The sequence below is a fragment of the Microtus pennsylvanicus genome, chromosome X (assembly GCF_037038515.1).
Source record: "Microtus pennsylvanicus isolate mMicPen1 chromosome X, mMicPen1.hap1, whole genome shotgun sequence".
NCBI classification, from domain to species: domain Eukaryota; kingdom Metazoa; phylum Chordata; class Mammalia; order Rodentia; family Cricetidae; genus Microtus; species Microtus pennsylvanicus.
This window is the reverse complement of record NC_134601.1, coordinates 132,058,124-132,070,326: the sequence shown is the minus strand read 5'-3', so window position 1 is coordinate 132,070,326 and position 12,203 is coordinate 132,058,124. Positions and strand designations below refer to the sequence as shown.

At 37.4% G+C, this 12,203-nt stretch overlaps 1 protein-coding gene across 1 annotated transcript in view; it reads right to left on the bottom strand.

Annotated features, from left to right (window-relative positions):
• Dgkk (diacylglycerol kinase kappa) overlaps window positions 1-12,203 on the bottom strand; it is a 157,450-nt gene that overhangs the window by 59,659 nt on the left and 85,588 nt on the right. Inside the window, exons 3-4 of the mRNA XM_075958021.1 lie at window positions 11,410-11,490; window positions 9,444-9,548 (exon numbers count right to left, since the gene is read on the bottom strand). Coding sequence (XP_075814136.1) covers window positions 9,444-9,548; window positions 11,410-11,490 — 186 coding nt within the window. The remainder of the gene's footprint in view (window positions 1-9,443; window positions 9,549-11,409; window positions 11,491-12,203) is intronic.

The following is a 12,203-nucleotide window of genomic DNA, read 5'->3' as shown; positions in this document are numbered from 1 at the left end:
ATAAACAAAGACCCACAGGCAACTAAGAACTGCTGAGAACAGGAGAAATAATCTTAGCCAAGGATTAAACCCTAATTAGTTATCTAATACTAACTATCCAGCTCTGAAATCATATACAAATTAGCAACCCTAAATTTTCTGATATATGTAGTTAGAAAGATGGATAGATGATCTAATCCTACTATATCCATTGCCCTTAGACTAGAAAAAAAAACATTAAAAATGGTGAGTTATGTAAAGTTGTGGGATATAAAGTTAGAATACAAGAATCATTTGTGTTTCTATATGCTAATAATGATCTATCAAAAATATTAAGAAAAATATTAAGAAAATAACCCTATATGTGTGTATATATACACACAAACACACACGCATATATAATAGCCATATATATATAAGAAGCAAGGTGGGGTACAAAAGATGATGATTTCTGGGAGGAAATAAAAGGGGAAAACAATGTAATTATATTTTAGTTCCCTAAAAGAAACTAATAAAAAATAAAATAAAAAATAAAACACAGTCATTTAAAAGGTCAACAGACCTGAACAGACCTTTTTGTGAAGGTCAATTGAAAATGCTCCGTATCACTAATCACTAAATGCAAATCAAACCCTGGTAAGATAGCATCCTATTCTTGTTAGAATGCCCTGATCAAAAGAAATGAGAGATACAAAGTATTGGAAATATATTGAACAAAGGGAGTTTTGAAAAGTCATTTATTAAAATGCAAATTAAGATAACCAGTTTGAAAAACAGCATAGAGATTTCTCAAAAAGTTAAAAGCAGAACTACCATATAGTGTTAAGTTATTGAGACTGGGAGTATAGGGCTTTAGTATCAGTTTCTATGGAGACTGGAATATCACAAGTCTAAGGTCTGTCTAGGCTACCAAATGAATTCAAGGCTAGCCTGGGCAGCTTGGTAAGCTCCTGATCAAAAATTTAAAAAAAAATAATAATTATTATTTCTTTTATTTCTTGAGATCATATTATAATTACATCAATATCCCTTTCTCTGTCCTCCTTCCAAGCCCCTCCTTGATCTTTTTCAAATACATAGCTTCTCTTTTCATGAAATAATGTCGTTACATGCACATATACATATCTTAATTGTGCAAGAGGTGGGGAAAAGTTTTTAAGAGCCAAAGGACAGGGAGTTTGCTGTGGGATTATGTTTCCTAGGAATGGAAGAAGCTACACCCATAAAGTCTCACCAGGACTGTCAAATCTTAGCTGAATTGCCAACAAGGTAATGTGGACAAGGTAGGAAAGCCCAAGAGGCCTCAATCCTATATAAAGAACTATAGACAACCACAGAATGCTGGGGGGGATAGTCTTTTTAGGTCCATATGCATGGAAAATATTTTTCCAACCCTGTGCCCTGAAGTAATGTCTAGTCTTGATGTTGAAGTGTGTTTCTTGCCTGCAGCAGGAGGATGGATTCTGTTTTGCATTCATTCTGTTAGTCTGTGTCTTTTTATTGAGGAATTAAGACCATTGATATTGAGAGGTATCAATGACCAATGATTGTTGATTCCTGTTGTTTTGTTGTTGCTGTAGGTGGGGGCGGCAATTGTGGTGGTAGTGGTGTGTGTTAGTATGTGTGTGTGTGTTTCTCCTCTTTTTAATATACTGGTCTGGTCTGAGATTATTCATTCCCTGTGTTTTCTTGGAAGCAGTAATGTCTATAGGTTGGAGTTTATCTCATAGCAACTGTTGTAAGGCTGGATTTGTAGGCATTGCTTAAATTTGGTTTATCATGGAATATCTTATTTTCTCCATCTATAGTGATTCAAAGTTTTACTGGGTATAGTAGTCTCAGCTGGCAGGTGTGGTCTTTTAGAGTCTGCAACACATCTGTCCTGGTCTTTCTGGCTTTTAGAGTCACCAATGAGATATCAGGTGTAACTCTAAAAGGTCTTTTTTTGGTTGCAGCTTTTAATATTATTCCTTTGTTATGTAAGTTTTGATTATTATGTGCTGAAGGCACTTCCTTTTCTTGTGAAAACTATTTGGTAACCTGTATCCTTCTTGTACCTTTATAGGCATCTCCTTCTTTAGGTTAGTATAATTTTCTTAAAAATATTTCCTGGAACCTGAGCTGTGTTTCTTCTTTCTCTATTCCCATTATTCTTAGATTTTTGTCTTTTCACTGTGTCCCAGATTTCCTGGACATTTTGTGTCAGGAGATTTTTAGATTTAATATTTTCTTTGGCCAATGTACCTTTCTTCTCTCACACTTGCAACACTAGAGATTCCCTCTTCCATCTATTGTGTTCTGTTGGTGAACTTTGTCTCTATAGTTCCTGCTTGAATTCAGAAATTCTTTCATTGTCAGAATTCTATCTGTTTGGATTTTCCTTGTTGATTCTATTTCCATTTTTTAGGTCTTGAATGGTGTTATTCATTTCTATGTACCTCTCTCTCTCTCTCTCTCTCTCTCTCTCTCTCTCTCTCTCTCTCTCTTTCTGTGTGTGTGTGTTTCTGGATTTCTTTAAGGTATTTATTCAGTTTTCTCTTTAAGGTCTTCTATCATCCTCATATGGACTGTTTTAAGATCTTTTTCTTATTCTACAGTTATACTGGAATACTCAGGTCCTGCTGTATTAGGGTTTCTGCTGATTGTGTTTTTGCTGGTGACTAGGCATCTGAGATTGAGATGATTCCAGTTCTAGATACTGATACAGATATCAGTTTTGTTTCTGTTGGGTGGGTGTTTTTTTCTTTGGTTTCTGTTTCTTCTCTGGTTTTTAGGAGAGTATGGTGGCTCTATGTCTCCTCTTAGGAAGTTTTCTGTGAACCTGACAGGTGTGGCTACTGCGGGTTCCAGGCAAATGAACCTAAGGAAAAAGCTGATGTAGCTATTTTAACATGACAAGATAGACACAATCAAAACTAGTGAGAAGAGATAGAGAAGGACACTACATAGTCATCAAAGGAAAAATCCCCCAAGAGGACACTGCAATTCTAAACATCTATGCCCAAAACGCAAGGGCACCCAAGTTTGTAAATGAAACACTACTACAGCTCAATTCACACACTGACCCTCACACACTGATAGTGGGAGACTTCAATACCCTATGCTGAACAGACAGATCATCTAACCAAAAACTAAACAGAAATGCTTAAGCTAACTAATGTTATAAACCAAATGGACCTAACAGATATTTACAAAGCATTTCACTCAAACACAAAAGAGTATGCCTTCTTTCTCTGTGCCTCATGAAACTTTCTCCAAAATAGACCAAATACTCAAATACCAAGCCAGTCACATCAGATACAAGAAAACTGAAATAACAGCCTGTTTCCTATCATACTACCACAGACTAAAGTTGGACATCAACAACAACAGAAACGACAGAAAGCTTACAATCTCATGGAAACTGAACAACTCACTACTGAGTGAAAATTGGTTCAATACAAAAATAAAGAAAGAAATTAAAGATTTTCTAGAATTGGATGAAAATGAACATAAAATATATATCCAAATTTATGGGACACATGAAAGCCATTGCAAGAGACAAGTTCATAGCACTAAGTGCCTACATAGAAAAGAAAAACCAATGGAGAGCTCTCACACTAGTAACTTAGCAGCCTGCCTGGAGAGTCTAGAACAAAAGAAGAAATCAGTCTCAAAAGGAATGGATGGCTAAAAGTAATCAAACTGAGGGCTGAAATCGATAAAATAGAAACAAATAGAACAATACAAAGACTCAATGATATAAACAGTTGATTCTTTGAGAAAATTCAACAAGATAGACAAACCTTTATCCGAACTAACTAAAAGACAGAGTGAGAAAATCTAACAAAATCAGAAATTAAAGGAGAGACATAACAACAGACACCGAGGAAATCCAGAGAATCATAAGGCATATTTTTTGTTTTTTTAAGGATATAGTTTAAAAACCTATATTCCACCGAATTGGAAAATCTAAAAGAAATGGATAATTTTCCTGATAGATACCACTTACCAAACTTAAATCAGGATCAGATAGACAATTTAAACAGACATATTATTCTCAGTGAAATAGAAAGTCATTAATTTTTTTCAGTCATAAAAAGCTCAGAGCCTAATTGTTTTAACATAGAATTCTACCAGGCTTTCAAAAAAGAGTTAACACCAATACTCCTCAAATTATTGAATAAAATAGAAACATAAAGAACATTGACAATTCATTTTATGAGACCACAGTTACTCTGATACCCAAACCATATAAAAACACAAGAAAGAAAGAGCATATATACAAAAATACTCAATAAAATACTAGTAAGCCACATCTAAAAACACATCAAAAAGATCATCAACCATGATCAAGCTTTATCCCAGAGATGCAGGGATGCTTCCTGTAATCTACCATATAACATAATCCAACATATAAATGTTATCCACCATATAAAATTCTGAAAGACAAAAAACATATGATAATCTCATCAGATGTAGAAATGGTCCTTGACAAAATCTAACACACCATCATGATAAAAGTCCCAGGAGTGATCAGGGATACAAGGGGTAGTCATCAACATAATAAAGGTAGTTCACAGTAAGCCCATAGCCAACAACAAATTAAGTGGAAAGAAACTCAAAGCAATTCCACTTAAGTCAGAAACAAGACAAAGTTGTCCATTCTCTTCATAACTAGCCAATATAGTACTTGAAGTCTTAGCTAAAGCAATAAGAAAGTTGAAGGAGGTAATGGGGACACAAATTCAAAAGGAAAAGGTCAAATATCTTTATTTGTAGATAATATGATAGTATACACAAGTGATCCAAAAAATTCCACCAGAAAATGTCCACAGTTGATAACTTCCAGCAAAGTAGCTCAATTCAAAATTAACTCACAAAAATCAGTAGCCCTCCTATATACAAATGACAAATGGACTGAGAAAGAAATAAGGGAAGTAACACCTGTAAATAATATACAATATAATAATATTAAATGTATATATATGCCTGTAAATAATATATAATATACCTGTAAATAATATATTTTTATATTATAATAATATAAAAATAGATTGGGATAACTCTAACCAAGAAAGTTAAAGACTTGCATGATAAAAACTTCAAGTCTTTGAAGAAAATGTAAGATGGAAAGGTCTCCCATGCTCATAGATTAACATAGTAAAAATGGCCATTCTACCAAAAGCAATCTACAGATTCAATGCAGTCTCCATCAAAATACCTATACAATTCCTCATAGATCTTGATAAGCTAATTCTCAACTCCATATGGAAACACAAAATACCCTGGATAGCTAAAACAATCCTGAACAATAAAAGAACTTCTAGAGGTATCATTATTTCCGATTTCAAAATTCATTATAGAGCTATAGTAACAAAACCAACATGGTATTGATTCAAAAACAGGCATGTTGATCCATGGAATGGAATTGAAGACCCAGACATCTAGTCAAACAACCATTGACAACTGAGTTTTGATGAAGAAGCCAGAAAGTCACATTGGAGAAAAGACAGTGTCTTCAACAAATGGTGCTGGTTAAACCAGATGGCCACATGAACAAGAAGTCAAACAGATCCATACTTACCACCCTGCACAAAACTCAAGTTTAAGTGTATCAAAGACCTCAACATAAAACCAGACACATGGAACCTGATAGAAGATAAAGTGGGGGATAGCTTTGAATGCACTGGAACAGAAAAAGATTTTCTGAATAGAACAACATTAGTGCAGGCACTAAGATGGACAATTAATAAATGGGACTTCTTGAAACTAAAAGCTTCTACATGGCAAAGGTCAATGCTATATGGACAAAGTGGCAGCCTACAGAATGGCAAAGAAATTTATCATTCAATAGAAGACTAATTTCCTATCTATCTATCTATCTATCTATCTATCTATCTATCTATCCTCAAGAAACTAGATATCAAAAAACAATTAATCCAATAAAAATGGGGTACAAATCTAAACAGAATTGTTAATGGAGGAAACTCAAATGGCTGAGAATCACTTCAATGTTCAATATTGTGCAAGGAGAGACCTTGGATGACTCAGCTCTAGATGAGATATCGCCATCACATCTCTCTCTGCAAAGCTCAGGCAACCCCACAGAAGAGGAGGTGGAAAGAGTGTGAGAGCCAGAGGGGATGGAGGACACCAGGAGAACACTGCCCTCTAAATCAACTGAGCAAAGCTCATATGCACTCACAGAGCCCAAAGCAGCAAGCATTGGACTGCATCAGTTCCTCTGTGTATATTTTATGGTTTTTGGTTTAGTGTTTTTACGGGACTGTTGAGTATGTGAATAAGTAGGTCTCTAATTCTTATGCCTTCTCTTGGGCTCTTTTCTTCTGCTGTTTGTTTTGTCCAACTTAGGTGTTATGTTTTTTTGGGGGGAGGGGGCTTTAGAACATCGTTGGAATCTTACTTCCCTGTCCAAAACGCTTTTCCTACCATATGCCTTCAATGCTGGAGATGAAACCAAAAGCCTCTCACATGGTGTGTTCTACCACTGACTTCCATCCCTAGCCCACTTTGGCTTTTTCTTGTATTTAGCTTCTCTTCTTACTCCACTATATATTCTAGCATCCTTCTGGGACTTAACTTTGTCTTGCTTGAGGTGATATATAGCTTCCTCCCTGAAGTTCTAGCCTCTAGTTTTCCCCTTGTCTAATCCCTTCTGTGTTTTGTGTATGTGTGTGTGGTGTACACGTTTGTACATATGTGGCACACATATACATGCAGGTGTACCTGTGTGCAAATGTGGAGGAGGCCATCATGTATCTACATGTATAGTGCTCCCTAACTTATTTTGTGAGACAGGGTCTCTCACTCAACCTAAGCATTGCCGTCTTAGCTACACTGGTTGGTGAATTAACTCCTGGGATTCAGTTGCCTCTGCACCTCTAAGTTGACAGAATATACTGCAATGTCAGACATTTTATGTGAGTCCTGGTATCCAAATTCAAGTTCTCACATTCATTAGCAAGCTTTAGCCACTGAGCAATCTCCCCAGCGGCTCCAGTCTGTATTTCTAAAGTGAACAACTCTCTCTCTTCAATCTTTCCATTGAAATGTTATCCTATTGTAAGTCTTCCATCCTTCGCCTGGCATGGAAGAACATCTGCCATTAGCACCAGTTCACCTCTTTGACCCTGCTTGCCGTGGCCATATTCCCAAACATTTCCCAGCCATGTTTCATTGTATTTTAAGAAGATTCTCTTTTCCTGGTAATTAGTTTTTTTCTTATAGCAGTTTCCATGTTCAGGACTCCCTGGTGACCCAAACCCTTGCCACTAATTAAGTCCCTTTTATCTTTCAGGGTCAGACTCAAGTTTTTTCTCTACTAATTCTTCCCAGAAGACATGCACATCCATTCCTCTTCTGCATCCCTATACTGCTTTAATATCTGTTTAGCTGAGAACTAACTTCAGTACTAGCATGTTTGTGTATATCTTGTCTCCCTAACTACCTAAACACTCACTGGACTCAGGAACCAGAATTCTATCTTTTTTCCAACACATTTGACACCAGAACTGAAATATATATATATGGAATAGTTTCCAATGCTTAGCCAACCACTTTGCCACTACTTTAATAGCTCACTAAACCCATGGTTAACCTTTTGTCACCATCACCACAAATGTCAGGCACTGTTGGCAACAGAAGACAGAAAAGACTGTCAGAGATAAGGTGCATACAAAAGAAAAACATTCCCTGTTTAAGCTTCAAGCAAGATGAAATACTAAAGTAGTCAGAATGCTCTAGCAGCTGAAAGTGTTCCTCAATATATTTAGGTCCCTGAGGCAACTCCACAGATTTGAATTAGGTCCTTATACAGTTCTTCTAAGAGAGTCAGTAGGCCAATTATTCTTTTCTTTTCTAGTGTGGGCTGGGTTGTTAATAGCCAGGTGTTGAATTCAATGGCGTCAATAATGACACATCTATTTTCTGATGGTTTTTCTCCAGGATTTTTGCATTCCTAAACTAATAATTAAAATTCAAAATAATCTACATGACCTTTTGTGAAACTGAAAATACGACGTGATATGTCAGAAACATTCCAGTTTGACCAGAAGTAAGCCGAGAGAAAGGTATTGTTCCCCAAGAATGAGAAAGAGTGAGCAGTAAGGAATGAATAACTCTTTGCTGCTGCCCTCAGTGCCACAGAAGAGATGTATTACTCCATCGGGAAAGGGAGAAGAGCAAAGTAGTTAAATACTAAATGCCAAGTCACACAAAGGCGTATTAGCAGATGCTATGCGGATGACTCTCAATTAAGCACTACACATTGTAGGCCTATCAGAAGGCTTCATGATATGTTGAAGGCTCCAGCTTAGTCATGTTGCCATGTTACTCCCATCATAGTCATGAGCAGCTGGACGTATAGTGACAGCATCAAGTGGTCAAAAATCCCCAAATATCTTAAAAGTGTGTGCAAAGATGATTCTTCTTAAAGGCATTATTTTTCATTTCTAAACCTCATTATTACTGAGCACACTGCTCCAGCCGTAATACCCAAAACCATCCTCTATCTTTGTTAGTTATTTAAGACATTAAGCATCTTTTGGGGTTATATTTTCTTCTGAATTAATTTTTTTTAATTATACTGAAGATTTTTTAAAGACTATATTCATTTTGCTCCTCTATTGCTATGACTTTCAGGGAAGAATCTTGCTTTAGGATGGATGGACTTTGTATCAATCGCACTCAAAACTGACTTCAAAATTTCCCTTCGATTTACAGTAATATTTATTCAAAAATTTTACTTGACATCTCTATAATATAGACATTTTCTAAGTAAATAAATGCCACGATCCTTTCCATCATACAACTTCCATAGATTATAATTATGGTAGATTTACAGAAGGGCTACCCAAGGCCAGATCTCACAGTCTGAATAGTAGCCCTGATTATTTTAGAGACAGTGAAGGAGAAAAAGGCCCCTGATGAGCTGTGGGGGATAAGCTTCTTCTCCTGACTTCTACATTTCTTTTGTGATAGATAGAAAACAGAGGTGGACTGATTACATAGCCTGGAGTTCTTTTTAAATAGAGTGCTTATTTCTCCTTGATCTGATTCCTTCCTCTTTCTGAGCTTCACTTTCCTGAAGTGTTATTATTATTCTTCTGAAGACAGGAATTAAAACTGCTAATTGCAACTTTTTTAACAATTACGGGACGTTTAAGTTAACTGCATAAATACATGTCATGGATTTCATTTACTGGATGTAACATGACATATCTACCAATACAGAGGAGTCTAAGCTACATGCTTACCAGAGTCTCAGCCCAACTGAATTTTTCCTATTTGTGTGAGGAGTTCTCAACAGGTTTCCAAATGATGTCTATCTACTTCCCGGTTGGCCAGTCTCTGCTCCCAGTTGAGCAGGTCTGTGCTTGAGAACCGACTTCCCTAATGTAGTCCCTTGAGACTACCTACACACTCTGCCCAGAGCTGTGTGTATTCGCCACCAGTTGCCTTACCTTATGGATTTCTCCCTGCTGGACAGTTTTTATGACGTTAATCCAATCTTCCATGTCTTTCCGACTGGGTGCAATCAGGGAGATTTTTCGATTTGGTGTGATAATCTAAACAAAACATCATATTATTAGCTGCTTTTCACCAACAAAGCTCCCTGCCCTGAGTCTGCCAATTCTCCACAAAATTAGACATAGGTACCAAGTATATTCCCAGCCACTGCTTGAATATAAGACCTAAGTTTCCAGAGCCACCCTCAGCTGCTCTCAGAACTATTCAAGACAGTAATAATTAAAATAGTAATAATCAATACTTTAATGCCACCTCATGTGTGCCAAACACTATTCTGATGCATTTTTAGGAATATTCTTTCAGTCTTTATTATAGTCCCATGAGATGGACATTGCATTTCTTCCCCTTTCGTGGCTAGGAAAACGAAAATAAGGGCAGTTAAATAACTAAAGTCATCCAGAAGTTAAAAAATGAAAGCAGATTCTTTGACTCTTGAGTCCATGCTCTTAAACACTAAGCTACAGGTCATCCATTTCTCAAAGGAGCTTGCCTAAAGTGTTTACTTGCTCACTGCTGTTCTATGGAAAGTAGGGAAAGTGTATTTACTTCAATCGAGTTCCTCTCTTTCTGTTTGTGCACCATACCAGATGTCAAAAAAATCCAGCTTCTTCCTTTATCATTGGCAGGGAGAAATAAGTGGAAGAACCTTGCCAGGAATAGTATCAAAGCCACACTGAAGGTCATATTTTATCTATTTATCTACGTATCTATCTATCTATCTATCTATCTATCTATCTATCTATCTATCTATCTATCTATCATTGTGTGTGTGAATGATGTGCACATGTATGTATGTGAGTGTAGGTGTATATGTGGCAAAGACCATGTGTGAAGGCCAATTTTTTTAGGAGTTGGTTCTCTCCTTCCTCGACGGGATCCAGGGATTGAGTTCAGATCATTGAGCTTGCATGGCAAACTCTTTTGCCTGGTGAGCCACCTCACTGCTTCAGTTCTGAAAGTCTTAATGATGCAGCCAGAAGCAGAACTTGTATTTTTTGCAGATAGTAAGAGAGAATACAATTGGCTATCATGTCAGTCATTGCTTCAGGGTCTCTGCTTGTTATTTTATGATGAATGCCTCAAACTGATGCTAGGGATAACCATACTAACATGCAATTTTGGTCTCCTTTTGCAGGTAGTGCTTGATTTTGCGGCAGATAGACATAGGAGCTGGTTAGGACAATGAATAACCTCAGTCACTCCTTTGTTTTCAATCCAATTCTTAGTTGATCTGCTGGGCAGCAGCCCTGTACTTTCACTAAGATAAAGGGTAGCCTAGCCTCAAGCTGAACCCTAATGGAACCAACTGATGGGGCTGGCAAAAACAATTTTGGAGACGGTGGGAAGGAGCATTCAGGGCTAATGGACTTGATGCTTTGAAGTGATTATTCTGGTTTAGATATACGTGAATGACCAAAGCGGTACAACGGCCCAGGGACACTAAGCCGTGAAAACTTCTGCTTTCTTCGAAGTACTCTCATCCGTAACCTCACCATGGACTAGATTTTACTGCGGATGACCTACCATGCCAGGGGAAATTATGTCATGCACCTTGGTTATTCTATTTTTTCCTATGGCTTATCAGTCTCTCGAAACTCTCCCCAATGATACTTCTAAACCACCTTTACCAAGAAGACTGATTGAATGCCACAGTAGTCAAAGGCCCCTTGTCCCCTGAAGTCAGCTTGGCTTTATAGCAGCCTTTAATGGAGAGCATGGTTAGTACTCACTGTCCTCGCCATCATCAGGCTAGTGGAAATTTGTATAAATAATAACATTTTGCAATCAAAGAAGACTTGTTAACCCTAATGTTCCCCAAAATGGAACAAACAGATAGAACAACTCTATTTGTTAGCTAGCCCCGCCCGTGCACATCCAGCCATTCTCCATCTTACTTACACAGAAACTGTGGTAAAGATTTCTCCAGCTGCTTTCTGCCAAGACAACTTGTGACAGATCAATTGTTTCAAAGTGCGCAAACTGGAAGATAGAGAAGGAGAACGGTAAGAAGCCATCTGACTAATTAGGCAAACAGACATTAAAAGGTACACACACACACACATACACTGACAAACATTCTTGGCAGTTATGATCTAACCATTTGTTTGTCTTGAGGGTTAAGATTTATATAGGCACACGATTTCTGTAGACAGGGCATGTGGCAAGTATAAAACAAATGAACTAGAAACACAACTTTCCAAAAACTTTTCGGTAGACTTGGAGCAAGGCTTGGGCTGCTCAGCAGACTTGCCCAAATATAAACTTAGTGCTGGATAAGATAACAAAATACACCCTGCCTGGGCAATTTGCAGTATAAATATTATCAAGCCCTAATTTATTGGGTGGCAGCCTTTGACTATGTCCTTGTCATAGCCAGTCTGGAGGCTGTGTCTCCTGGTAGATCTGATGCGGTAGAGATTGCTCAGCTAGCAGCAGAGCATCAGTACCGTCAATACAGACAAGGCTAGTTGATCACTATGTAACCTGTGATGGCATTTAAGACTCCATGCTCAGAACAGCCTAGGATTTGGTCTAAAGCTTTGCTATCGCCACCTTTAAATCCCTGATCATTTGAGTTTGGGGTTTGTGTTTTGTAAATAAAGCCCAATAAGACCATGGGCTGTGACATGAATACAGGAAGCCTATGTCACCTGCACGTTCACTCCCGTTTTGTCATTCTAATTGTATTATCA